This window comes from Carex rostrata, chromosome 35 (genome assembly GCF_964058835.1).
Source record: "Carex rostrata chromosome 35, lpCarRost1.2, whole genome shotgun sequence".
NCBI classification, from domain to species: domain Eukaryota; kingdom Viridiplantae; phylum Streptophyta; class Magnoliopsida; order Poales; family Cyperaceae; genus Carex; species Carex rostrata.
This window is the reverse complement of record NC_135952.1, coordinates 4,006,127-4,033,687: the sequence shown is the minus strand read 5'-3', so window position 1 is coordinate 4,033,687 and position 27,561 is coordinate 4,006,127. Positions and strand designations below refer to the sequence as shown.

General features: G+C 32.6%; 2 protein-coding genes, 1 long non-coding RNA gene and 1 pseudogene across 3 annotated transcripts; 3 read left to right on the top strand and 1 right to left on the bottom strand.

Moving 5' to 3' along the window:
• Positions 1-8,843: 8,843 nt before the first annotated feature.
• Positions 8,844-11,392, bottom strand: LOC144549360 (uncharacterized). The gene is made up of 2 exons (XM_078298065.1): positions 11,387-11,392; positions 8,844-9,740 (listed from the first exon to the last, which is right to left on the bottom strand). Exons 1-2 carry the CDS (start codon positions 11,390-11,392, stop codon positions 8,844-8,846), a joined length of 903 nt encoding a protein of 300 aa, XP_078154191.1.
• LOC144549545 (protein DETOXIFICATION 49 pseudogene) lies at positions 11,171-13,064 on the top strand (annotated as a pseudogene).
• Positions 13,065-21,810: 8,746 nt separating this feature from the next.
• LOC144549624 (uncharacterized) lies at positions 21,811-22,661 on the top strand. The gene is made up of 4 exons (XR_013509735.1): positions 21,811-21,954; positions 22,053-22,154; positions 22,246-22,332; positions 22,415-22,661. It is a non-coding gene; the product is annotated as an uncharacterized LOC144549624 (long non-coding RNA).
• A 978-nt stretch (positions 22,662-23,639) lies between these two features.
• On the top strand, positions 23,640-25,651 carry LOC144549658 (small ribosomal subunit protein eS7). The gene is made up of 6 exons (XM_078298431.1): positions 23,640-23,664; positions 24,349-24,447; positions 24,543-24,616; positions 24,719-24,842; positions 24,944-25,126; positions 25,337-25,651. The coding sequence occupies exons 2-6, from the start codon at positions 24,373-24,375 to the stop codon at positions 25,457-25,459; spliced, it is 579 nt and encodes a 192-aa protein (XP_078154557.1). The 5' UTR covers positions 23,640-23,664; positions 24,349-24,372; the 3' UTR covers positions 25,460-25,651.
• The last annotated feature ends 1,910 nt before the right edge of the window (positions 25,652-27,561 follow it).

Sequence of the window (27,561 nt, the reverse complement as noted above, 5' to 3'; positions counted from 1 at the left end):
CAAAGGGCATGATGAAGCCAATAATTTTGTAATTAATCACAAAGAATTAATGTCAACTTAATTTGTTAATAAGAGCAATTTCTTAGCGTGACACAAAGCAGACTGCTGGAAAAACAATTAATGTCTGGCAGGACGAGGCAACACTGTCTGCGGCCGGCGCAATAAAAGATATATGTTTTTACTTTTAGCACAACTATATATAAAATCTACTTTAATTCCATTCCTCTATATTATATTTTATTTATGTCATTTATAAAAATTAAAATTAAAAAATAGTTTCTTTGGTACGTACGTACCATTACAAAATGTATCATTATTTGCGCAAGGGTAAAATTGTTTTTTTTGCTGACGGTATCTTCGTGGATACTTATGTCGGCAATATCAATACGTTTAAAAATAACATTTTTTTGTCGATGTATTATCATGAATAGCTTTTTTTACCCTTGCGGATGGTATTCTATTTTTGTAGCCTCACACCGCATTTGTAATTGGGACTTGAATTACGTGCCTCTGCAACAATAACCGGCCCTTGTCTAGTGGCAAAAAGCAACACCCTCTATATATGAGAGGTCGTGGTTTTAAACTCAGATAGAAGTTCTTTATAAACAATTAAATAAAAGTTGATAAGCTAGACCTCCACCTTTTTATCTAAAAAAAAAGTACCTCTGCAACATTATGTATGGATCTAAATACGTGACATGATGTGCTGTGATTAGTCATGACGTGACTTGGGTCATATATATGTTGTGTCGTGCTGTGACTAGGTCAGATTTTTACGTGTCGTGATCAAATTCATAAAGACAATCACGACACATTAGTCACACCGTGACCAAACATGATGTGTCCAAAATGTAACTAGTCACATTTGGTCAAATTTAACTATTTTTTTCACAATATAAGTTAGTTTATTCAAGATTCACCATTCAATCAAGATCTAATGATTCTAATTATGTGTGAGTCATGTGACTACGTGACATCTCTTGACTAAATCTTTCGATTGACGTGTTGTGTCGTACCAAATTTTCTAAAAATAATCATGTCATGTGAATAACTCACGGTACGAGACACATGCTGTGACAAAATTGTATCGTGTTGTCACGAGACGAGACATGTGCTGTAATAAAATAATGTAACGTAATATACCCGATCACTACGTGTAGGGGTGTTCAAACGGTCGGTTCGGTTTAAACCGAACTAAAATAATCAAACCGAACTTAAAACCGAAGTTTGAAAATCCAACCGAACCGACCGAACTAAAATAGCAAACCGAATTAAAACCGAACCATTTAAACCGATTTAAACTTCGGTTTGTTCGGTTGAACCGAACTTTCTCAAAAATCAAAACTCAATACATCTATAATACTCAATTTAAACTTTGGTTTTGATTAATGAACCAATTTAAACTTCGGTTTTGATTAATGAACCAAAATAATACTAGAAGTCTTGACCCTATCAATAAAATCGGTCGGTTCGGTTTAATCGGTTTTGAAAAATTAAAACCGAACCGAACCATTTAAACCGAACTAAGTCACAAAATCAACCGAACCGAACCAATTCAACCGAACAACCGAACCATTTAAACCGAATCTTACCGGTTCGGTTCAAAACCAAATAAACCGAACCATTTGAACACCCCTAACTACGTGTAGTTCATTGGATCCGGTTTAGTCGGTTTTGAACCGAACTAAATTAGTTTGGACCAAACAGTTTGGTTTTTTTGGTTTAATGGTTCGGTTTGGTTTGCTTTTTAAAACCGAATTATAACTTTGGTTCGGTTCGGTTTGAAAATTTTCAAAACCGAAATAACCGAACCGACCGAACTTTTATATATTATTTCTTAATATTCCGGTTTGTTTCTTAATATACTTTGATTTATTATAAATCAATTGCTTTAAATAAAAATTTAATATATTTTGGTTTGAACCGAACAAATCAAAATAAAACTTTGATTCAGCTCAGTTCGATTACAATACTAAATCGGTTCAATTCGATTCTATTTTTAAAACCGAATTATAATTTTAGTTTGTCTAATTCAGTTCGGTTTCAACCGAAGCCAACCAATAAACACCCCCAACTACGTGACTATTTTACATCTCTAACCGCTGTTTTCCCAACTCCACTGAAATCATACAAATTCCCCACTTGACATTTATTATATGACCCGGCTCAGCGAAATATGGAAATTCCATTGGAATGATTAATTATTTATTTAATTTGTTTATTTTATAAAGGAAAGGCTTAATTGGGCCTCTTTTTTTTATATAAATAGCTTCTGCATTCCGAGTCTGAAAATTATCTCAATTAATTAATTGATAGGGGCCTGAGTCATGGGCTCAAGACAAGGGCCTCCAAACTGGTCCCTTAAACAAACCAATAACTTGAATAGTCAAGAAATAATGAAGGTCAATTGACTCTCATTTATTTTGAATTTTTTTGTACTTATATACAATTTTCTATATAGTGTGGGGTAGAATGTTATAGATACAGTAATAATTGATCTCATTTATATTTGACCTCCATAACTTGAAAGTCTGGCTCCACCCATGTCTACATGTGCTACGTTCAATATAAGATTATTCCGGTCATGCATGATTTGGATAGAATGCTCTCTGTAACAAAATTTTCTTACAAATATAATGAAAAAAAATAAATTGATCTTCAGTTTTGGCTATATGTCAAGGTCAGTATTATACTATTATGTTACATTAGAGGGAGACTTAAACTTTTAGATATCACCATATATACTAGACGTATTGATTGTAACAATCCGTAATTTTTAATATTCTTTCTAAATATTCGTTTTTAGACTTGGCAATATCGTATACGTAAAATCTTATACTTAATTTCTAAAAATGGGACCTCTTCAAAACATTAAAAAAAAATTGAAGGTCAAATTGCAAAATTTTAACTCAAAGAGAACGTAGCCCCCTTAAACCCGGGCCCTTCCAGCCTCGCTGGTTCACCCTCTCTCTCCAACAGAGGGAAAAATAATAATTGTTGCAATCTCAATTGAATTTCTAGACCTTTTGTTATATTTACGTAGATTTAATTCACTATATTTAAAAGATTGTGTATTTTAGTAAATCAACTATATCTGAAAATATTTGTTTGTAAATATTTATTATTCTCAAATTTCGTTATTCTAGCTTTCATCCAAACGTACCCTAGAGGGTTGGGCTGTTCTAGAATAGGGGCTATTCGAAATAGCAATGTGCATTCAAACAACATTTTTGCTATTCGGAATAGTTAGAATAGCTGCTATTCTCTATTCCTTGTAAATATTGGAATAGCTACTATTCGAAAGTGTGAAGAGAAAAAAATAAATGCTTCATTCTTGGATTTCCGCTAACACAGTTCCGAAATTATAAAATTGACACCACTTCTGTTATCTCCACGTCGTGACAATTCATTTGAGACCCCACTTACCTATCTTTCATTTTAATTAACACATTGTTAACACCATTTTTTATCGGTTACAACTATTCATAATTCCAAATTTACAATCCAAACAACATTTTTGCTAATCCGAATAGCACCATTTTTATACTAATATGAAAATCACTATTTGTTTTCTATTCTCATTGTTATTCTTAAATTTCACTATTCTAGCTATTATAACTCTCATCCAAATGTACCCTTAAATGTTTTGAATGGAAAAGTTATAAAGTGACTTGATTAGGACAAATAAAAAATTCAGTGATTAATATATTGGAACAAATTAAACTTGAAGGACCAATTCGTAATAAAGGACAAAGATTAATGATCTCCAGCAAAATTTACATGCAAAATTAACAAACTAGTATTTGATATTAACTTCCAAACTAATGACTGTAACTTCGACCATACGTTTTGACTTAATCCATTCTTAATTTTTTTATTCTTGTCAGAAGTTTTACAAGTAATTTTCGTTTTCTTAGTTTGCTTTTTTTGCAATTAACTATTTATTTAAAAGTTTTTTATATGATTCTGATTTGACTTTCTATACGTAGATATCATTGCCTTTTGTTTATTGTTTTTAATTTATTTAGTGTTTACCAAGATGCATACACAGCAACCAGTTAAATTAGCTTGCCTGTAAGCAAAGAAAAATTATCTCTTTTTTTTAATTTTTAAGTGGTGCGTAATAAATTATAGTTTTTGTATAATATTTGGCGCATTTCATACACATATATTAATGCCGATAAACATTCTTTCGTTGTAGATTACATGTATATATTTATAATGAAAAATGTAAGATTCTATATTTGAATCTAATAAGGATATGTTCGTTTGTTCTAGGATTATGTGAGATAAGATTTGACGGAAATGAGAACTCACTTTTAAAAAAATGGAAATCTATGAATACGGGTACGTATGGGAATTTGGTGAAATGAGTGTTCGGTTGTACCGTAGGATTAATTGTGAAATTTTTTATTTTCTTTCTAAAACAATTAATATTATAAAATTATTAATAGTGTAATAAAATAAAACATATTAAAAACTAACATAACATAACATAAGTTATTAATTATTATTCTATAAAATATAAATATTTTTATTATTAAATAAAATACGAAAATAAGAAAATGGGTACCAATATATTAAGAGTATTTATAAACAAATAGAAAATAAGATATTAATAATTTTTAAATAATATATATTTTATTTTTACATGCTACGGTGCTACGGACGAGCCAAGAAGCATTAAAATTTAAAAACTATTAGCTAAATTAAGTTTGATAATAATAATAATTATAATAAAATAGCTTAATCACATCAAGAAGTAGCTAATTTATTAGTTTTCACAGCAGCTGAGCTAATTAAGTTTGATTTCTCCCATTATATGGATTGGGTGAAAATATAATTAAGTACATGATTTGAAGTTTAGTTCTGTTACAATATGTATATATCATATATGTTTATAGGTATTTGTATCGAAAAATTAAATTCATTTTAAAAAATTTAAACAAGTTTTACTTTCATATATGAACTATATTAGTATTTGTATTAGAAGCAGGGTTCATATACCTTCGATCTTTTATGTCTCAATCGTACCTCACATTCTTATTTTTATTTTCAAAGTTCACATAATCAATTGATCCAAACTGCTCAATATAATTTTCATATTAAAATATTCAATTAGTATCTTATATAGGAATCAATTATTGTGGGCAGAGACTTGAAGCACAATAATTGAAGCTCCAAAATCAAATTGAAGCACAATTATTGTGCGCATCTTGAAGAACAATTATTGTGCTCGATCACATTTTGGTCCAGAGACGCACTTCAAGTTTTGATTTTTGAGCTTCGTAGAGCATCAATTATTGCGCACTTCATTTAAAAATTTGTATTTGCAATTTCAGTACCGATATAAGAATCATATAATCTGAATTAATATCAAATATGTTTAAAAATCAATTTTGTATATATATTTTTATTAGTTTTAAAAAATGTTTGGTATCCAATATATAATTTAAGTGTCTTTAATAAATTAAAAACTTTCAACATATAATCGTAAAAAATAGCTGTGCATTGTATGTTTTTAACATGCACTAGTTATATTTTTTTTGCTAAAAAGTAGTTGTGAATGAAGTCATCTCAACTCGGTTTGTTTGCTTTTTGATTCAACCGAAATTTTTTTGTTTAAAGATTTAACGGTGGCTGCTGATTTTACTGTTTTGTTAAGTCACCGTTGGATCAATAATTTTTCAAAGTGGCTTAATAAATAATAAAAAAATTCAAAAAAAATGTAAAATTTGGTCTCCAAGCACATATTAATATGGAGAACAAAATGAAAGATTCAGATCGACTTTTTGGATTTTGAAATTTCAAATTTGGACCGTATACATATCGGTCCATATGCTACCGAATGCATATTAGTCTCTCTCTCTCTATATATATATATAGAGAGAGAGAGATGGGCTATGGTGCATTGCAATGCATGGAGGGGTTTGTGCATTGGACCATAAATCTAAAATTCAAAATCCAAATGACCGATCCAAACCGTTCATCTTGTTCTCCATATTAATATGTGCTTGGAGACCAAATTTTACATTTTTCTGAATTTTTTTTACTATTTATTAAGTATTTTACAAAATTGTTGATCCAACGGTGACTTAACAAAACAGTAAAATCAGTAGCCACCGTTGGATCAACAATTTTGTAAAATACTTAATAAATAGTAAAAAAACTCAGAAAAATGTAAAATTTGGTCTCCAAGCACATATTAATATGGAGAACAAGATGAACGGTTTGGATCGGTCATTTGGATTTTGAATTTTAGATTTATGGTCCAATGCACAAACCCCTCCATGCATTGCAATGCACCATAGCCCATCTCTCTCTCTATATATATTGATTATAACTTTTGTAACAAACTGACCAATGAAAAAAATTGGTTAATTAATTGTTCTGAATCTTTTTGCATTACTTTATTGTATCCGTCTCCATTTTCTTCTTTGGTCCAAGAGTACGGCTATAGACATAATTAAGAGTTCCATTTTTTCCATTTTCAAGATAGCTAGGCTTAAGAACTTACTTGAAAACCGTTATTTGATAATGAATTTAAAATTATTAAGAAAAGTTTGACATATGTTTGTATATGAATATGAGTATATTTAATGATTGATTTACGACTATTATGGAATATTGATATATTTATCATTTTTAATAACATGACAGATGACATTCGCTGATCATAGATGGAGATACGGATACCATATTGGAATATTCTTTGAATCTAAAGATTCACTAATTAGTTAAGTCTGATATCAATTAACGGTTGGGAATACACAGAGATACTATTGTAGCTTGCTATCTCTTATTTATAATGTCAGCATTTTTCAAATCTATGGAAAAGTCACATGAAGATCCGTGTAAGGAGAAATTTTTTATCTGTGAAAAATATATATATAAAAAAAAAAAGAGAGTAGAGAAATAGAAAGAGTACAACTTAATTTTTATGAATATAAAAATCGGTATAGATTCTATCGATTTTTATACTCATTGACTTCGAAATGTAGATCAAGCACATTGATGGTAATGTGACATAACAGTTCAGTACAATATGATGAATTGAAAAACTTGGGATAATTTTCAATTGTCCAGAAAAAAAAATTACGAGAGAAAAATATAAATTTTAGGAGACAATTTCTACCAAAAAGTTTGCATGCAGGAAATTTAAAAATAAATTAATATTTGTTGAAACGTTAAAATTATGTATAATGAAAAACAACACAATTAACTAAGTAAGATTTTTCGCAAAATAATACAATTAATCGTATCAATTAAAAAAAAATACGTAACTCCTTAGACATAACAAACATTTTATAATGAGAATATAAAAGCAAGATTATATACATGACTCTTTCAATTAACATAAAAAAGAAAGAGAAGTCAATCAATATTAGATGTGACGTGTCATAATTAAGAAACTGAAATTTAATCAGTATAGGTTCTCATGATCCCTAAATTTACTATTGAAGTTTCTTTTTCCTATTTTCTTCTCTTACAATCCCTTCAATTTTCATAATTATGTTCTTCGTGCAAATGAATCCATTATTAATGTACATACCTCAAAATGATTTTTACACACTAAATGCCATTTCAAAATTATTGTACATACGTCAAGGTCTATGTCTTGAACATTTCAAAATTATCTAAAAGACCAAAAATTTACTAATTCTCATAGAAGACGCAAATAGCATGATGGGTTGAATTTAGCGGTGTAAACGGATACAGATAATCCGCTCTGTATTCGATTCGTATTCAGAGATTATCTGAATTCAGATTAAACAGATACATATATTTTTTGCATACAGTGAAATAATGATAGATACAGATACGGACAGTTTCATGAAGATGTAAACGGAGCGGATATCCAGATGTATCTGGATTCAAAAGTGCTCCCAACCGGCTTTGACTTTAATGCTCTGGATAGAAGTTGTTATATAATTATCCCATATTCATTTTAGTCTTGGTTGTTGGATGAATTATAATACAATCCGGTTTCTAATTTAATTTATTGTTCGCTAATGATGATGCTATAATAGCGCTATTTTTTTTTCCTTTTTACTTCAATTTTTTCACTTTCCATTCTTTTCTATTCAAAACTTTAGTCCATAACTGTAATATGCTTTTAACCTCTGTTAAATTGATTTGAGTTAATTATAACTTTTTATTTATCATATTTTTATTTGTATCTTAAAGTGTATAACTCAATTATCCAATAATTATTCGTTTCGTATCCGTATTCGTAGATTAATATTCGTTCCGTATCCGTATCCGTTTAAAGCGGATTTAATTTTAAATTTTGATATTCATTTACTATACGTATATGTTTCCATATCCGCTCATTAAAAGACGGATAAGAATATAATATTAGCATTATCCGCTCCATTTTCACCCCTAGTTGAATTGAAAGTTCTTTTTATAATTTGTAATGAAAAAAAAAAATTGACTGCATCTTTGCCGACAGTTTTGAGAGATTTTATATTTTAGGATCGTCATATGGATTATTGTTTGCAAATGGGAAACTTGTTTTAACCAATCAATGGATGATGCATGAGATTATTTTATTGCACGAGAAAAAAAAGAAAAAATTCTTCTTTGTTAGCTTCTTAATTAGCTTCTGATCCAGTGAATCTGTCAATGCCCCCTAAAAGCCTACAGGTGAAGATACGTACAAAAATTGTTTAACATATGATATGTCGTTGTACCTCCGTATACGTACACATCAAAAATAAAATTATTAATTATTAGCTGCGTTTTTAATAAAAAGTTTATTTGCCACTTGATCATCTTTTATTTTTATTTTTTTTTGCTTGTTTCACGCCCGTAGGCAGTTACATCCATCCAGTTTTACATCAGTAAATAGGGTATCTGTGCCCCACTATCCTATCCCCTTCTATTCTTCCTAACTTTGCCAATTTATCCGCTATTACATTCTGGTCCCTATTAATGTGGCAAAATACCCACTCCCTATTCCTTTTAGCTGCTAACCACATCTGATGGATCTCTCCGTAAGCTTTCCAGTCCACGTCAATTGGGGGCTGGTATTGAGAGACTGCCTGTACCAGAGTTAAGCTGTCTGAGAAGAAGGTGCAGCTATGCAATCCCAAAGATACTACCTGCTTCACTGCTTCCTTCAGTGCTCCAGCTTCAGCTTGCAACGGACTGCTAGCGTTTGTTGGAGCCGCACCATACTGTAGCAGAGTACCTCCTTTGATAATTACATAACCCATCCCTCCCATCCATCCCCCTCCCCAAGAGCCGTCGACATAACAACTGGAATCCGTAGTCACCTCCTGTTGAGCATCTCTTAAATTGGAATTTTCCTCTCTCATCTTCCGACCTTTGTCCATTGCTTGCGCCAATCGGGTTTCCTCCTGAATACCAGTTAAGAACCCCAAGAACTGTTCATGAGTCGGGGCGATTCCTTGGTACGTCCTAGCATTTCTCACCCTCCATATAGCCCAGATAACATTCCCAATTGAGCTCCAATCCTCTTCAGGTGTTGCCGAGGCTAGATATTCCAAATTTTCCTTAACGGATCCTGTCAGCCTATCCGTTCTGATCGGGATTGGCCCAAGCAGCCAACATCTTCTCGCAAAATCACACATAAATAGGAGGTGGTTTGGGTCTTCCACCCCTTGAGAGCACACTGAGCAGTATGGAGACCCTGTATTAATCCTTCTGTCGAGAGTTGCCGCTAGAGGAAGGCCGTCATGAACCACTCTCCAAAGAAACAGACGAACCCTTGGCTGCAAAAATCCTCTTGATCATCTTTAAAATCAATTTTAATGGGTCTTTAATAGATGAGAAAACAAACACCATTTGTCTTTTTTTTTTTTTAACGAAAATGTAAAAGCGGCCTCCGCCGAAACTTGCAAGGTTGCGTAAGAATACAGTTTCAATGTTATACCAATCCAATCTGTATAGTATATCATGTTCTTTGCATCTTGATTTTACGTGTTGCCGACAGTTAATAATCTTCAATTAATAAACATATTTGTATTCAATGGTGGGTATTTTTTTTTTCCATAACATTATTTTTGGTTTATCTAAATAATTTATTAAATACACATCATAATCTTTCTTCACAAACAAGTAAGGGGGCAGTTGGGAATTGGTACTTTTAATTTAGAAGAGGTGCTAATTAAAATGTTTTATTTGACAAGTTAGGATTGCAATTTGCAAATGTATATATATAATTCGAAAAATTAATCAATCACAATCTAAACAGAGCCAAAAAAACTACAGTGTTTTACACAGAGGTAGAGAGAGTTGATAAAGAAAGCCAACAGTAGGAACCAGTACTGACTGGTACCTAGGGGTATGCATTAAAGCACTGGTACCAGTGAGGCATGCATCATCAGCCAGTAAACAGAACAAAATATTGATGTTCATTTGCGACGGGTATATATTAGCCTTGTCGGAATCACAGCCTAAACCCCTCCTTTTAATTCCTATTCATTTGTGACGGAACGACAGAGAGAAAAGAAAGGGTAGTTACTAGTGAAGTAGAGAGGCAGATTCATCGATTGAGAGAGGGGGGAGGTGTTCAGTGGAAACAGAACAGCGAAGTCAAGCGGAAAGGAGAGAAAAAAAAACAGTGTGTTCACTGGCCTCACTTGGCTCTGCCTGACTAAGAGGAAATGATATGACATATCAGGTTTAATTTATTTAAACCTTGACCTCTAAGTTAAAAAATTCATGTGTTTTGCAGTGTATGAATTTATTATTTTGGGGATTCTGACAGTTTTACGACGCTCTGATCAGACAGCCTCAGACTAGAGAAAAAAAAATTCAGATCGTCAATTGATTCAGATATTTCGTGTGTCAATTTAAAACATTAATTATCGTCTGTTTTAAAAACAATACTTTGTGTAAATAACACCAGAAAATATTTTGTAAATAAACCTCTCAAACAATACTTTGAAAAATAAAAATTATAAGAGTATACTTGACTTATTATAAAATTCTGAAATTATATGTCTATCTTATATTTGTACACGCCCTCGCTCCGCTGCTGTTTGTTGACGGTATTATATATGATTTGGAGACACGATACAATATAATGCAATTATCAATTTATGATTCATATTTTAAAAAAAATTGTTTTATAATTCTCTACTCTGTTTTAGTCTATATATACGAGGAAACCGTTTTGTGTCTTCTTCAACCTCCATGCGGTGTCATATCAACTGTTATCCAAAACATTCCTCAGTTCCCTCTCCTTTACCCACCACAAAACTTAGCACATGCAAAACATGCAAAATCATTATCACAACCTGAACCTGACTGCTCTTTTGTAATCTATATATATATATACTATATCCATACATCATATATTGTTCTATTTGGTAGAAATTATTAGTTCCTTAATTAAAACCCCCTTCTTAAGTACAGCCATGACTACCAATTGCAATGAGCAAATCATTATCATTACCACACCAGAAACAGCCCCATTGATACTACAAAGAGAAGAAACTGATACCCTGATCTATCAGTATCTAGAAGAGGCAAGGTCTATTCTCGGCTTATCTGTACCAATGATCATAACCGGTCTAATCTTATATCTCCGTTCCATGATCTCCATGCTCTTTCTGGGACAACTAGGTGGCCTTGCCCTGGCAGGTGGGTCCCTTGCTATTGGCTTTGCAAACATAACAGGATATTCTGTTCTCAGTGGTCTAGCCATGGGTATGGAACCGATATGTGGTCAGGCGTTTGGAGCACACCGCCACAGCCTCCTCGGTCTCACTCTTCAACGCACCGTGCTTCTCCTTTTATGTGTTTCCATTCCAATTTCATTACTCTGGACCTACATGAAACCAATCCTGATTCTCTGTGGTCAGGAAGAGAATCTTGCATCTGCTGCTCATGTGTTTCTCATATACTCCCTTCCTGACCTCCTTCTCCAATCTTTCATCCATCCATTGCGTATATATCTCAGGACTCAATCCATAAATTTTCCATTGACTTTTTGTGCTATGCTTGCAATATTTCTTCATTACCCAATAAACTATCTTCTAGTGTCAGTTCTTGACCTGGGTATAAAGGGTGTGGCATTGGCATCTGTCTGGGCCAATCTTAACCTTGTTATATTTCTCCTGACATACACATACTTCTCAGGGGTGCACAAACAAACTGGTGGGTTTAACATTACTAAAGAATGTCTCAATGGATGGGGTTCTCTTCTTGCTTTATCCATTCCTAGTGCCGTAAGTGTTTGTCTCGAATGGTGGTGGTATGAGATAATGATCATACTTTGTGGCCTGTTATCGAACCCACAAGCGACTGTTGCTTCAATGGGAATACTCATCCAAACCACATCTCTCATCTACATATTTCCATCATCTCTTAGTTTTGGTGTCTCCACCCGTGTTGGCAATGAACTAGGTGCGAACCGTCCTAGCTATGCCAAGAGAGCATCAACTGTTGGCATCATACTAAGCTTTATACTTGGCTCCATTGCATTTGGTTTTGCCACATCGGTGCGATATTCATGGGCAAGAATGTTCACCACTGATGCCGATATCCTTAAACTCACGGCAGCGGTGCTTCCAATTTTGGGAATGTGTGAGTTGGGAAACTGTCCCCAGACAACTGGCTGCGGTGTCTTGCGAGGGAGTGCTAGACCGAAAACCGGAGCGAATGTAAACCTTGGTTCTTTCTATGTGGTTGGAATGCCCGTAGCGCTTGGTCTCGCATTCTGCTACAGAATGGATTTCAAGGGACTCTGGCTCGGGTTGCTCTCGGCGCAAGGCACGTGTGTGTTGTTGATGCTTGCGGTCATTAAATCTACAAATTGGGAGTTACAAGCTGAGCGTGCGTTAATGCTCACTGGTACCAGTTCTACTAAGGAAGAAGAGACTGACGATGAATTATTGGAGATGGTTAACAAAATAGAGAAGCCGCAAAAAACCGCCGCAATCGATGGAGATGAAAAATCAAATTTGATTATTGATATAAGAGAAGGATTATTGCAATTGTTGGATTAATTACTTAATTACTGGGTCGTATATAATATATATATATATATTCTTGTAATCTAGTCCGGGTGATCTAAGACAAGTTTGTTTTTAATTACTTGGTTTTTTTTTTTTGGCTTACAATATAAATGATGTCTACCATTTTTGCTTGGTTATATATTTTGGGAAAAATATTGTATATGCATTTTATTTGTTCATTTATGATCTTGTTAATTAATTTCTTTCAAAAGAATGATTAAAAAAAACCTTTTTTTTTCAGGGGTGATGATCCATAGACATGAATTAACTTGAAATTGTTGACAACACTACAAGATAATTTATAATTATGTAACTCCAAAATTAAAATTCATATTATACATAAGAAAAGTTATAAAATTCAATAAAAGTTTAATGTGCCGCATTTATCAAATAACTCGAAATTGATAATAAGAATCTTTACTCAATAGTTTCTAAATAAGAAATTGAGGTACATTTCTGAAATTATAATAAAAATCGCCACGTGAAATTAGAAATCCATTAAATTTCAGGGATGGAAATGCTCTGATCGTTAATTCTTATATATTGGTAGTGGTGATAACTAACATGCGAAACATGATGAAATTTGATGCAAGTTTTACTGTTGATCAAATGACTCAAAATTACCATTGATCAGAATTAACGACATTTTATTCAAATTACATAAATATTGATACACTACCAATATATAAGGCTAAATTACTACAAAATTATAATGGTTATATATAACTAACAGATGAAACATGATGAAATTAATTTAGTGCAAGTTTTACTGTTGATCAAATGACTCAAAATTATCGGTGATCATAATTAACAGCATTTAATTGAATATTAAATAACATGGTGGAGTCAATATGAGCTTCAGTTATCAATATTTTTGTATTGTATTTTGAATTTAAAAATATTTTTATATTCGGTTATAAACATTCTGTACACAATCCGAATTCCTAATCCACATAGAAATTAAACCATGCAGAATGTTGTTTTGTCGGATATTAGCACAAATATTGAACATAGGAAATTAGCAACATATATGAAAGAGATATTTATTTAATAATTGTCTCCGACTCTCCGGTCTCCTTAGAGCGTGGAAATTGGAAATTTTAAACCAAAAAGGTCAAAAATATAATGCCAAAACCATATATGGCTTTAGTGTCGGTCGATATTAAAGCATATATATTCTACGACCATGACCAAATGATTGGTCTGGTTCAATGTATATTCCTTGACAGCACACCCCTCTAGAACTCTGAAAACAAACAAATTAATAAATGTCATTAATATATATTAATAACTCTAAAATATCATGTCAAGTCAACAAAAGCAGCAATTCAAATAACAAACCATCAGAAAATAATTAGATCCGTGTGGTGTGGTTGGTGCATGAAAATTAATTACTTTGGTTCATGTGACTCATGACATGATAATTTCACCGAGTTATGATCCAAATTAAGAAACAAAATTAGAGTCGTCAATTTTAACTTTGTACATTTCTTTTGACCAGGTCTTATTATAAATAGAGAGAGATTACTAATATGTTTTCGGTACTACTTCGGTCGAAGTGCTACCAAGTTAAATTTTAAAAAATTGCATTTGAAACTTCAAATTAAGTACCTCAGTCAATTTGTTATATATTGAACTTGTAGAACACCAATTTTTACTAGTTTTAGATTTGTTTTATTATTTTTTATGATTTTGAAAGATAACAAAAAATGACCTAAGATATTGACAATTTTATGTTATTAAAAATTTTCACCATCTTTCATAAATCATATAAAAAAATAGTAAAAAAATTGAAAAATAATAAAAATTTGCTATTCAACATGTTCATATATAACTAATTTATTGAACTACTTAGTTCGAAGTTTCAAATGCAATTTTTTAAAATTTGACTTAATAACACTTGGACCGAAATGCTACCGAAAGCATATTAGGCAATCTCTCTCTCTATATATAGGTTGCCATATGTGAATCGAACGGATTTGAATTGAGACATCATATATCAAATTTGAAAACTTGATTGTTTTGGGTCAGAATCATGCAAAACGTGACTTTTCGCGAGAGTAAAAGTAACTTTTCGCAAGGAAGTATTGTCATAAACGTGTTTTTTCTATTCGCGACGGTATTTTTTGCGAAAGAGTACAGTCATAAATGTATTTTTTTCTCTCGCAAAAACTGTCTACTTTGTATATATATTATGTATCTATTAAATATTGATAGCTCAACAATTCCCAAGTTTTCTCTTGGAAAATAATAATTCCTATATATGTTGCACGACCAATATTTTCATGCATTAAATGAGATATATGTTTTATGAGTAGGGTTAAAATGCCCCATTGTTTTTTGTTCCAACCATGTCTCATCTCTATATTTTCGTTTACAAAGTTCAAATAGTCGATCCGAACCGTTCATCTTGTTCTACATATTAAAATGTGGTTAGAGACCAAATTTTATATGTTTTGGAATTTTTTTAGATAGGTACAAAATCACTGTTTTTGGATAGTCCAAATGTAGTGATTTTGTACCTATCTAAAAAAATAGTAAAAAAAATTTCAAAAAATATAAAATTTAGTCTCTAAGCACATTTTAATATGTAGAACAAGATGAACGGTTTGGATCGACTATTTGAACTTTGTAAACGAAGATATAGAGATGGGGCATAGTTGGGGCAAAAAACAATGGGACATTTTAACCCTACTCATGTTTTATTCCAAATTATTATTTGAAGTTAATGTACGAACAGTAACAGACACGCACGTTGCTACAAAAGTAATTTGAAATTAATCCAACAGAAATTAAATTCAGTTGACAATCAGAAACTATTTTATTTTGTTATCTCAAAGAACCTTACCAGTTGACATATTTTTTTCAGTTGACATATATATTTGTATTGTTTAATTTAAAAACATTGCTTGAAGTAAGGATAATTTCAAGACTGGCTTATAATATATGTTGTTAAAATTTATCATGAACAAAAAATGTTTTGACTATTTTAGGTTATATATATTAATAGAGGAGGGTTCAAATGCCTCCATTTTTTGTGCCTCTATCATGCCTCCATTTTTAAAAACTTAAATAACTCAAAGTTTAAAATTTAAACGTCAAAATAAAACCATTAGATGTGATCTATGTTATTTTCTCTATGTGCCTATAAAAAATTATCACATTTTGATTTTTTTTTTATATGAATCAATAAGTTGAAAAATCAATGTGTGTAAATTATCCACATTAGTATACATTTTTACAAGCTTAAGATGACAACCAAAACAAAGTTAAAATGCCATAATTTTTTACACATGCATAGATAAAATGAAGTAGTTCATATCCAATAGTTTTATTTTGAATTTAAAGATTTAAATTTTGAGTTATTAAAAATTTTAAAAATGAAGACATGACAGAAACACAAAAAATGAAGGCACTTGAACCCTCCTCGTATTAATATATGCCTTAGATAGCACTTCACTGGAAAACGCCAACAGTTTTGCCATAAAGGAAATCAAGTACCAAGATAGCATTTGACTTTTTTCACTTAATTTAACCACAATTTTGTACCAAATTTGTTCTCTCAAATAAATTCATTAGAGAACACGCTAGCTGCCAATGTCAACATCCCAAATCTGTTGTTTGTTTTATATGTCTAAATTAACCTACATAAGTTTTATGTGTAAATTTACATATATGTGTCCGGTTTAATTATTTTCTAAAATTCTCTTGGCATTGCATATATATAATTATTATATATTATTTTCTATTAATAAAAAGAGGAAACTTTGGAAAATAATATTTGACTTTATTTTGACTTCATAAAAACATTGAGCTTAATTATGAATGTCATTTTTTTTTTCTTTCTTGTTCTCGTTTTGAAGCTAATTTGTAATTTATATTACTGAATTTTAAATTGGATTTGACTTTTTGATACACATACTATATATGATAGATATTTTTCTTATTATATGCGTGGACCTTAATTAATCTTATTTAATAGCAGATTTAAGGTCAAAAACTCTTTGTCAAACTCAATACGTGCTTATATGACAAGACAAACCCTTTCTTTTTTTTTTGTAAATTAATTTAATGGTCATAATAGGCATCCCTAGCTTGCACCTTCAATTAAGATGCATGTTTTTGTTAAAACTGAATATTTACTATTAACTTTTTCTTTCTTTCTTTCTTTCAATATATGAGAATCAAAATTCGTGTAATGCTAATTTTTTAAAAAATTTAAGAAGTTAAGTATAATTAATCTTGTATACATTTTTAGGTCTGTTGATTAACATTTGAAGTATTTTCATTCTGAGCTCAACCACCATTAACATATTGCCACGTTGCTTGCTAGTATTAACCGCTTCTATTTTCATCCATTGATTTATTTCACTTTTGTCCATATATTGTTCACATTTAACACAAATGACACTAACCACCGACATTGTTTGATATTAGTTATTTACCTTTTTTTACACACTTAATGCAAATTAATTTTGGCACTTGCTGACATAACTAAATAACTGATACCTTCCAATTGCGTTCTAATTTGTCATATTTTAACAAAAACAAATTAAGGCCCAGAAAATAAAACTGGGCCTAATTTAGCGGTCTCCTATAATGTCCGAAGGCCAAGCTCGGATTCGGGCCGACGTTTCTTTTCTGTGTTACAATATCTCAACCAAAAAAATAATTAACAGCAGTACTTATAAACTTAATTTTACCGATTCGACGTTTTGGTTATCAAATACCCAAAACAGGTTTATGGTAGTAGGAAGTGAGACATCTGCATATGTCGTGGAATCTGGCTATTACGGAACGGGGTGTACATCTGTGACCTTGAGTGAGCAGGAGCTGTGGTATCGGTTGCTGCCAGACTGCCATTCCATTTGGAATGAAGAAATATTTTGTTGGGTTTGATCATAGTTTTAACAATTCCCATACGTCAAGCTTCAGTCCTTGTGCATATGCAGTGTTAATGGATACAAAAAGCTTCAAATTTATCACCACATATCTCACAAGACCTGGCACCTTTCAGAAGGATGTCTACTGTCCTTGATTGGGTTGTAGGTGACAAGACCTGCAAAAGAGCAAAAAAGAATAGCACAAGTTATGCATGTGTTAGCACTGATAGCACATGTGTTAACCACGCCACTGGTCAAGGTTATATATGCACATTGTTAGAAAAAGATATTTAATTTGCTCGATCTTCTTTCAGTTGAAAGAAAAAATATGTTGTCCCTAGCTAATTTGTAATTTTCTCCTATTTTTCTTTCTTACTAGATATAAATGAGTGCCTGATTAATTCAACAAATTGCTATGGGATTTGTAAAAACACTCAGGGATCATTCAAATGTGCATGTCCCCCAGGCACACATGGAAATAGTACAATCCCTGAAGGTTGTTACAAGAATGGGCCGAAAATTCAATTATGGGGCAAGCTCGTTATAGGTAATTTTCTTGAAAATTGCTATTTCATTATGAGTTACTTATCTCTTTTTTTTTATATAGTAGGTAATTGTCTGGTATATTTTCTTGTAAATAGGAAATATACCAAAATACTGGTACGAGTAAATAGGGGCAAAATCCAAGAACTATACTGGTATGTGTAAATAGGGGCAATACTGGAATACCATTTTAACCTTTTTTAATACAAAATGTTTGTGAGCTGGTAACCCTAAAAAAAATAACTTTTAAGTAATTGATCAATTTAGTTGGCTGAAAAGAAAAACATATGTATTTTAAAATGGCATATGCAGTTCATTAGTTTTCATGTTTGTACATATTTAACATATGTATCTGTTGTTTGTACATATGTACCAGCTAGGTACTTTCTCGGTTGTATTAGGAAAGGGCTGCATAGATGTATGTCAAACGATGTTTTTTCTTAGTTATATTACAGCCTACGGGCATTTACTCTCAAAAAGTAAAAAATGATCAATTTAGTTTATATTAAAAAGAAGTGATTAATTGATTAGTTGAACTAATATTAATTCATTTAATTTGCAGGTTTTAGTATTTTTATTGTTATCATATTACTTTCAAGCTCATTGGTGTATTGGGTCTATCAAGGAAGACAAATCACTACACTCAAGGAGAAATATTTTCGACAATATGGAGGTCATTTGTTGCTTGAAGAAATGAAATCTGAGCAGGGATTTTCATTTAGAATATTCAAGGAACAAGAACTGAAAGATGCTACCGACCACTTCAACTCAAAGAATGTGGTAGGAGAAGGAGGAAATGGTACAGTATACAGAGGTACCATTAATAACAAAGAGGTAGCAATAAAAAAATGCAAGACAATAAACGAGAGGCAAAACAAAGAATTTGGTAAAGAAATTCTGATCCTTTCCCAAATTAATCATATAAATATTGTTAGAATTCTGGGTTGTTGTCTTGAATTGGAAATCCATGTCTTAGTTTATGAGTTCATTTCAAAAGGAACTCTATTTGACCTCCTCCATGGGGAGAATGCTGTGGTCATTTTGTTAAACACTCGCTTAAGGATTGCTCACGAGGCCGTAGAAGCATTAGCTTATTTGCACTCATGGGCATCCCCTTCCATTGTTCACCGTGATGTGAAAACTTCGGATGAGAATTTTGTGGCCAAGGTGTCTGATTTTGGTGCTTCAGTTTTGGCACCAACAGGGGATGATGAAGAATTTGCGACCCATGTGCAAGGTACCCGGGGTTACTTAGACCCAGAGTACATGCAGACTGGCCTGCTCACCGTAAAAAGTGACGTGTATAGCTTTGGTGTGGTTCTCGTAGAGCTTCTCACCAGAAAGAAGGCCTTTTACATGGAAGGGATGGAAATCAGAAGCCTTGCAACAGAATTTTTGTTGGCTATGAAGGAGAACAGTGCTGAGGCAATATTGGATGATCACATCATTGGGGATAGAGAGAACATGGGACTTATTACACAAGTGGTGGAGCTAGCTAGCGAGAACATGCTTGCTCATGGAAGGGGAGAGGAGACCAGATATGAGACAAGTTGCTGCCGTGCTTCAGACAGCACTAAAATCCATGGAGAGTCCTACACGAGGAAAGGATGAGTCCCAGCCTCAGACACAAGAGATTGGTCAATGCTCAACCACCCGCGAGTTGGAGATGCCCGGCTTCAGTACTTAGCAAATGTTTTTTTTTTTTCTAGTTGTTTGGGTCTTTGATTTTTTTTTTTTTTTGATACTTTTTTTAGGATTGTATTGTCAATTTTGTGGTTTTCCAAGTAAATCACATGATGCCACTATTATGAAATACAAATTAGCAATTAATTATGGTTATCATTTGCTGATAGAAACCTGTTATTCAGCCTGCTTGCATTATGTTCATGGGAACCTGTGTGAAATCTTGTGAATACCAAGTCACTGGCACTTTTCAGGTGGTAAAAATTTTAATTGGTGTTTACATCAAATGGTTTATTGATGTGTGTCTTTTAGTTAAGAGTAGCTCATCCCATGTCTACACTATCCATATCTATTCAATATCTGACTAAAAGACATGGGAGACTGAATTAATAGACATATAAATTATGTACAGTCGAAATTACTGAGTTAATAGACATATTACAAAAACGTAACAGTGTAGGTTTCAAGCATGCTTTCACCTCTAATCAAGGGCAATTATGTTTGGAAGAGGGATAACCATTGTGTGAGCGCGCTCTCTTTGTGACAAATCTTCCAAACATAGTTTTTTGTCATGAAAATATAAATGTAAGTGTTTTGTTGATGAGGCCTTTCAACACAATAATTAATATTTACAACTAACAAAATATGTCAAAGCGATTATACAGCCATGATATGATTATCCCTTCTCTTTCCCTTTGCTGCTTTCACCACTGTTCAGAATAAGAATGTGTGTTAGTTTGCTTTGCAATTTCAAGTCCTAATTTCACTATCAGACCAATACCCCTATTGATTTATGCTTAGAGGTTAGGGTTTAGAATAATGTTTGAGACTCTAAATAACAACTTTGTTTTGTAGTGATAACAGAGAGATAAATAGAACATTTCAGGATTTCACTTAACCTTTTCATTGGTCTAATGCATAGTAATATATATGATGTGAAATGGGTAGACACCTAACGTTTTGACTAATAATATGCTTTTGCAAGGGCATGTCATTGTCACTCATAACCTAAATCAGTGTGATGTAAAATTCGCGAACAAATTTGAAGCGTCGATGTCTAACCATAAAACTACATTACTGCTTATTATCTCCAAAGACACTAACTAAAGTTGAGAAACAAAGCTAAAAGAATGAAAAATAAAAAAAAGGTATGAAATTAATACCTCAATAGCTGTAGAGAAAGCAAGATGCAGAGCTGAAATACAGGGAATGAGGGAGTAGAGACCCGGTTATATGGCCACTTATAATTTTCTCTAAATTAAGATCCATTTTAATTAGCTCCTGAAATCTTAATGCCATATATTGAATGGTACTTCTAATTAAAAAAATAAATAAAAAAATTCTTCTAAATGAGCAATTTGGTTGAGTGGCTATTAAAAATTCAAATAGGAATATACTTTTCAAAGTTAATTAGCTAAATAGGGTGCCAAAGCAAGGCCGTTAAATATGTCAAAGCTATTATATGTGCACATTTCTCTTGATCTATGTTCCTGTTGATGAAGCACTCTTCCATTCTGGTTGGTTCTTGCTTATTCATCGATCATCCTGGGAACTCAATTTCTGTCGCATCCTACTATTTTTTTCATAGTTATCATTGCCTTTAAACACAATTCTTTAGTTTACAAAAAGAAATCTGATTAACTTACAAAAGAAATAGGGATATTGATCAAAGAATAAAAGACCATCAACTAAAATATCAAATTTAAAACCAAAGACTCGTGGAAATAAATATTGATGTTATTATTGTTGTCTATATGCAGGAATTTCCATCACAAAATGCAATTCATATTGCAAACAACCTGTCACATATGGGTCAGTTGTATAATAGAGAAGATATATCCACAGCTAATCCTGTATGAAGTTTACATATTGAATCAATTTGTAACTGAATTGCTACACATAATATACCAGTATATATAACTTAATCAATTGATGAATGGTATTTCAAAAGGCAAGAGGTCAAGTATTAGGTAAAGATGGTGTACGTGTACATAATCTAGTGTTTCCTGGTCTTCCTTTAAGTACCTCAGTTCACTTCTCTGGGCCTGGCGAGGTAAGTTGTAAATCATTTCGTTATTTAATCTAAAAGTTTACCATCAAGTGCCGCAATCTATATAACCAAATTTTTGTTAATTTACTTCCAGGTTTATACATTAAGACATGACATAACAAATGTACAGTGCCTCATGCCAGGGTTAATTCTGGCAATTTGAAAGGTGGTACAATTAAAGGTAATTAATTATTTTGGAAAAACTTGTACTGTTTGATTGGTTTCTGTAGATGAACAAATTTAACAAACTCCTGGTTTTACAGAATCTGGTTTATGGACTGGAGAAGTTCTTGTAGCATATCAGTTGCTGGCATTAGTTGCTTTACAAAGTACAGCTTGACAAGAGGAAACGATGGTTGCTTCACACGCAAAATATTGATGGTTGAAGTTAGACAAGTAAAATAAAACAAGCCTGATGTCTAGTTGGATTTCATAATTTGTATTTGTATTGCAAAATCTGGACATTTTGTTTGTTTTTCTGATCATTAAACAAATTTTCAGAGGAAATTAAGAAACTGGCATTAACAACCCAGTGTTGATTTTAATGGGGTTTTTTCTTCCTTTTTTTCTACCAATGGGCCATCTCTCTTATATATTGTTTTTTGGTCGAGTGAATATAACCGTATACATTGTGTACCATATAAACCTTTTGCGCCCACAAAAAAAAGTAGCAATTCCATAATAGAACCAAAATCAATTATAATTCCAAACAGAAACTAGGAACAACATTATCATATCAGCAATGCTATACAGATTCATACAAGTGAAGATGACATTGCAAATAATTCCCTACTCTCTCCTTTCTCATCTATGATTCTTTTGTTTTTTAGAAGAAAAATACATGCACCTCCATAATATGTGCACCATAGATTAAAATGAACAAACATCTCCCACGTTAATTAAAGAGTTGCAAACTTGCAAATACCACTTTCATCTATTTTTTCTTATTAAATTGGATAAGAAATTATTTCATTTTAATTCAAAATATACATTTTAGAAGAAAACTACATGCACTTACATGTACATAGGAGTAGGCATCCTCTGTATTAATAATTAATTATTAATGCATTTGTTTGAGACTATAGGCTTGATTATTGTTGTTGTTGTAATTATTAATGCACCGCTTGAGTTTAGATTCTAACGAGAAAAATAATTTGTCGATTAATATATTGATTTTGTTACAATATTTGAATAGGGATTTGATTATATTTGTATCCGTTTAATATCTAATTTGTATTTATATCTGGGGATGTGGACATTATTTTATTACTACCCGATCCGGATTCAATCTGTCTGCATTCCTATTAAATGAGAAAACAAAAGGAAAAAAAAAATCGAAGAAAAGGAGAAAGCCCATTAACAAATAGAATTATGGCCCGTTGTCTTATTATGGGCCCATAATAAGCACTCCAAAAACCCAGAGGCGTATATATAGGCAGTGCTTGCTCCCTCTCTCTCTCTCTGTCGCTCGAAAAACCTAGAGGCGCCGCAACTCACTGCAACTCCTTGCAAGGTTAGATTTGTTCCATTTCCAATTCGTATTTCTTCGTTGTACTCGTTCCGATCAAAAATCTCCTCTTCTTCTCTGCTATCTCGGCATTGTACTGATGTTTCTGCTAAAGAAACAAAACCTAGGCGATGGCATAAATGGTAAATTATAAGAATTAGGCGACCTTATTTTAGTTTCGCCAAATGAATTCTTGTTGGTTTAAACATTGTTTCCTTAGGCGATGGCATAAATGGTAAATTATATGAATATGATGATATGCTCCTTATACTTGACTAACATTGAGATAAGTTTAGTTTTTGGTACCCACCTGGTCAAGTTCAGTACTGGTACATGTTTTGGTACCCACCTGATTTGCATTTCTACCTGTACCAGTCGTTTTTCCTTTTCTTTCCCCTGATTTGCTGGTACCGTATTGTGTATAATTTGGTTGGGAATTCAACTAACAGTACCAGCCATTTACTATTTAATCTTATTTAAAATTATTGTTTTATCAAATTCATGTGGAGATCCTTGTGAATAGAAATTTTCATATGCAAAAGCAGATTCTTAAAAATTCTTGCTCTTCAAGTCCTTTTCATTGGTTAATATATGTTTTTCTTCCTTCTACGTGAAATTCAGGATGATTTATTTACAGTAAAATCTTGCCTTGACAAATTTACTTTTCATTGATTTTGTTCTCTTTTTTAGAATTTGCAGATCAGGTAAGTGAAAATGTACACAGCATCAAGTAAGATCCGCAAGGACAAAGACCTTGAGCCAACTGAGTTTGAAGACTCTGTTGCTCAGGTAATTAATTAATTGTTACTATTACTGCCTGCCCTTTTTAATCTCTATATCAACTCATTATTCAACTGACATGTACATTGTACATTGTTTCTCAGGCATTCTTTGACTTGGAGAACAGCAATCAAGAGCTGAAGAGTGACCTCAAGGATCTCTATATCAACTCTGCTATGTACGTATGATGTTCATTCTTGATGATGCTTGTTTGTTTTATCCATTGTTGTAAATTGATTATTCAATTCATTATTTTTAATTATTGGATTGTATTGTACAGTCAGTTGGATGTGACTGGAAATAGGAAGGCTGTGATAATTCATGTCCCGTACAGACTCAGGAAAGCCTTCAAGAAGATCCATGTCAGGCTCGTCAGAGAGCTTGAGAAGAAATTCAGTGGAAAGGTAGGTATTCATTCCTTTTTCTCGTCAAAGAACTTAGCTGTCCATTTATGACAACATTACATTATTGTTGTCAGAATAAATTAGTGCTTTAATTTTGGCAGGATGTTATTGTTGTTGCAACAAGAAGGATAGTAAAACCCCCGAAGAAGGGATCAGCTGTGATACGCCCCAGGACACGTACTCTGACTGCAGTGCACGAGGGTATGTTGGAGGATGTTGTCTACCCTGCTGAGATTGTCGGGAAGCGCATCAGATACCGTCTCGATGGCAGCAAGTTGATCAAGGTCTGTTCTTATAGTTATTTCCTTCCTCCTGGTTATTTACAGTTTTATTTACTATAAGCTTACAGTCTATACTAATATAGCATTTGTTATTTATACTTGATTGTGCTTCTGATTTTACTTTTGCCAAACTGCATAACTGATAGGCTCTGATCGGATCGGAACCAAGAAGTAAAGTAATTTAAATTAATACTTTATTGGTAATTTTTGTAGATCTTCTTGGACCCAAAGGAGCGCAACAACACTGAGTACAAGCTGGAGACATTCTCCTCGGTGTACCGCAAGCTTTGCGGGAAGGATGTGGTGTTTGAGTACCCAGTTACTGAGACTGCTTAAAACATATCGGGAGAATATTTACCATTTCTTGAATCTAGAATGTTTTGTTTGAGTACCCAGTTAATGATGGATTTTGTATTCTGTTTGGTGTTATAGAGCTAGGGATTTTTGGCAATATGTTGTTTCAAGTCCTGCAGGGATGACATTGGACAGTTCTTTTTTGGGTTAATGAAAGATAATTTAGGCTCTTTATTTTTATATTTGTTTAGCTTTATTTTAACAAAGTATTTAGCAATAGACAACAGGGAACAGCACTTAAAAGAGGATATCCATTTAATTAAACTATAATATTTCACCAATTAATGTTCAGATTCCAATACCAAATTGATCATGGACATCGATTTCAAGTTCTGTCTCTGGTGTATATATTAATAAAAATTCTTATGTGGATATTGACCTCTATTGATAAAAAATTGTTATGTTAATTACATTTGCTAGAAATCTGTGTATATTGATGATCAAAACAGTGGGTCAGAGGCAGATACATCAACTTAATGAAGAGAATTTTTTTCAGTTGCTTTCTGATGTAATTATATGATCAAATCAATCCAATAATTTACAACAATGGATAATTTCGTTTCTTTATCTTCCAAATATGTTAACAATTTTGGATAACTAGTAAAATGGTACCGACCGAGACAGCAAAAATGAAAAACTGTTAAACTAGTTGGAGGAGCGCACTCGCCTCAGGGGGCAGAACATTTCTCACAAGTCTATGAAGCTGGATTCTTTGTGCCTTCTGGTGAGTAAGATCCCTACAAACGCTGTGTACCAATTAAGTCCCTCCACATGAGAAATCTATAAAATACAAGGAGAAACTTCAGATACAATCGATTAAAATACTTGGGTCCCACACAGATATATTGTAACACCCCGATATACATTTTTAATGATTTTGAACTTATTTTCAACATTGAAAAATGTAAATATAATTTAAAAAAAAATCAAAAGGAGGTGGCATCCATGCCACGCGGCATAACCCTATAACTCTTTTGATCTCTTTTATTCCCGTTGACCCGATCTCCTTTGATTCCCGTAGACCCTAAAAGGTTCTTCTCTCTCATTTTTTTTTTTTGGTTTGAAGCCCTTGGGCATTTATTGAGCACAGAGATAGTTTACATACAGCGATGCTACATTAGGAATAGAAAAGGTAAGGAAATTCTAACTATCCTATTCCTAATTCTTGCTGCTACTGCCTAAAAGAGAGGATATGTGTATCCTACGTATGAGAATTGATCTATACGCGCCCTGTTAGCAAGAAAATGAAATGAAACCGAAAATGGCAAAAAAAAATAGATAAGAAAATAATTGGAGAAAAATAAAAGAAGTAATTTTGGTAAATGTTTTGATATCGATTTGGAATTATGTTTACGTCGCGTTGATTCTGAGTAATCATTGCAACTCGAATTGAGATTTCTGAATTGATCGCTATCAGGTAATCAGACTTCTCTATAATATGTATTTTCGATTTGTTTGATTGATTTGATATGGAATTGGGTAATCGGATTATAATGGTGTATTTAACTGGAATATGGAGTCTAGATATTAAAGTTGTTTTTAATGGACTGGAATACTGAAATCGCCTATTTCATGAATTCCAACTAGAAGGAACTGCTTTTATTGAAAAACTAGACCCAACTGATATTATCAGTTAAATATGCATACGTAATCTGATATTTAATTATTTAATTGTGTGGATTAATTCAATCATGTTGATATAGTTGTTTACTATTATTAAGCCAATTATAGAGAAGCTGTGTCGTTAAATAACTGGTTACTCGGCTTTGTAGATTACTCTGTATTGTTTTTGTTTCTTTCTGTTGCGACGTAGGTTGACAGGACGGCAGATAGATGTGAGGATGTCGTTCTGTCGCGTCGCGTGTCCGGCCCGGCCGTCGGGGCGTGACATATATATGCAAATGCAACACACAATTTTAGAGTATGTACCAGCAAGGTATGATTATATCCATCAGTGTTGAACTTCCATTATTTCTCTTGGTCGATCAGGAAAGTATTTTAGCACCAAATCAGCATCATCGATTTCAGAGAGATTGACAACAAGGCAAGGACATAGATTTATTAAATTACAAAGTTTTCAGAGA

What these genes read in the sequence shown, in the direction of transcription:
- LOC144549658 (XM_078298431.1), top strand. Translation starts at nt 24,373, where the DNA reads ATGTACACAGCATCAAGTAAGATCCGCAAGGACAAAGACCTTGAGCCA. An exon ending in TTGAAGACTCTGTTGCTCAG is followed by an intron (nt 24,448 to 24,542) that starts GTAATTAATTAA and finishes ATTGTTTCTCAG; the next exon opens with GCATTCTTTGACTTGGAGAA. An exon ending in AGAAGAAATTCAGTGGAAAG is followed by an intron (nt 24,843 to 24,943) that starts GTAGGTATTCAT and finishes TAATTTTGGCAG; the next exon opens with GATGTTATTGTTGTTGCAAC.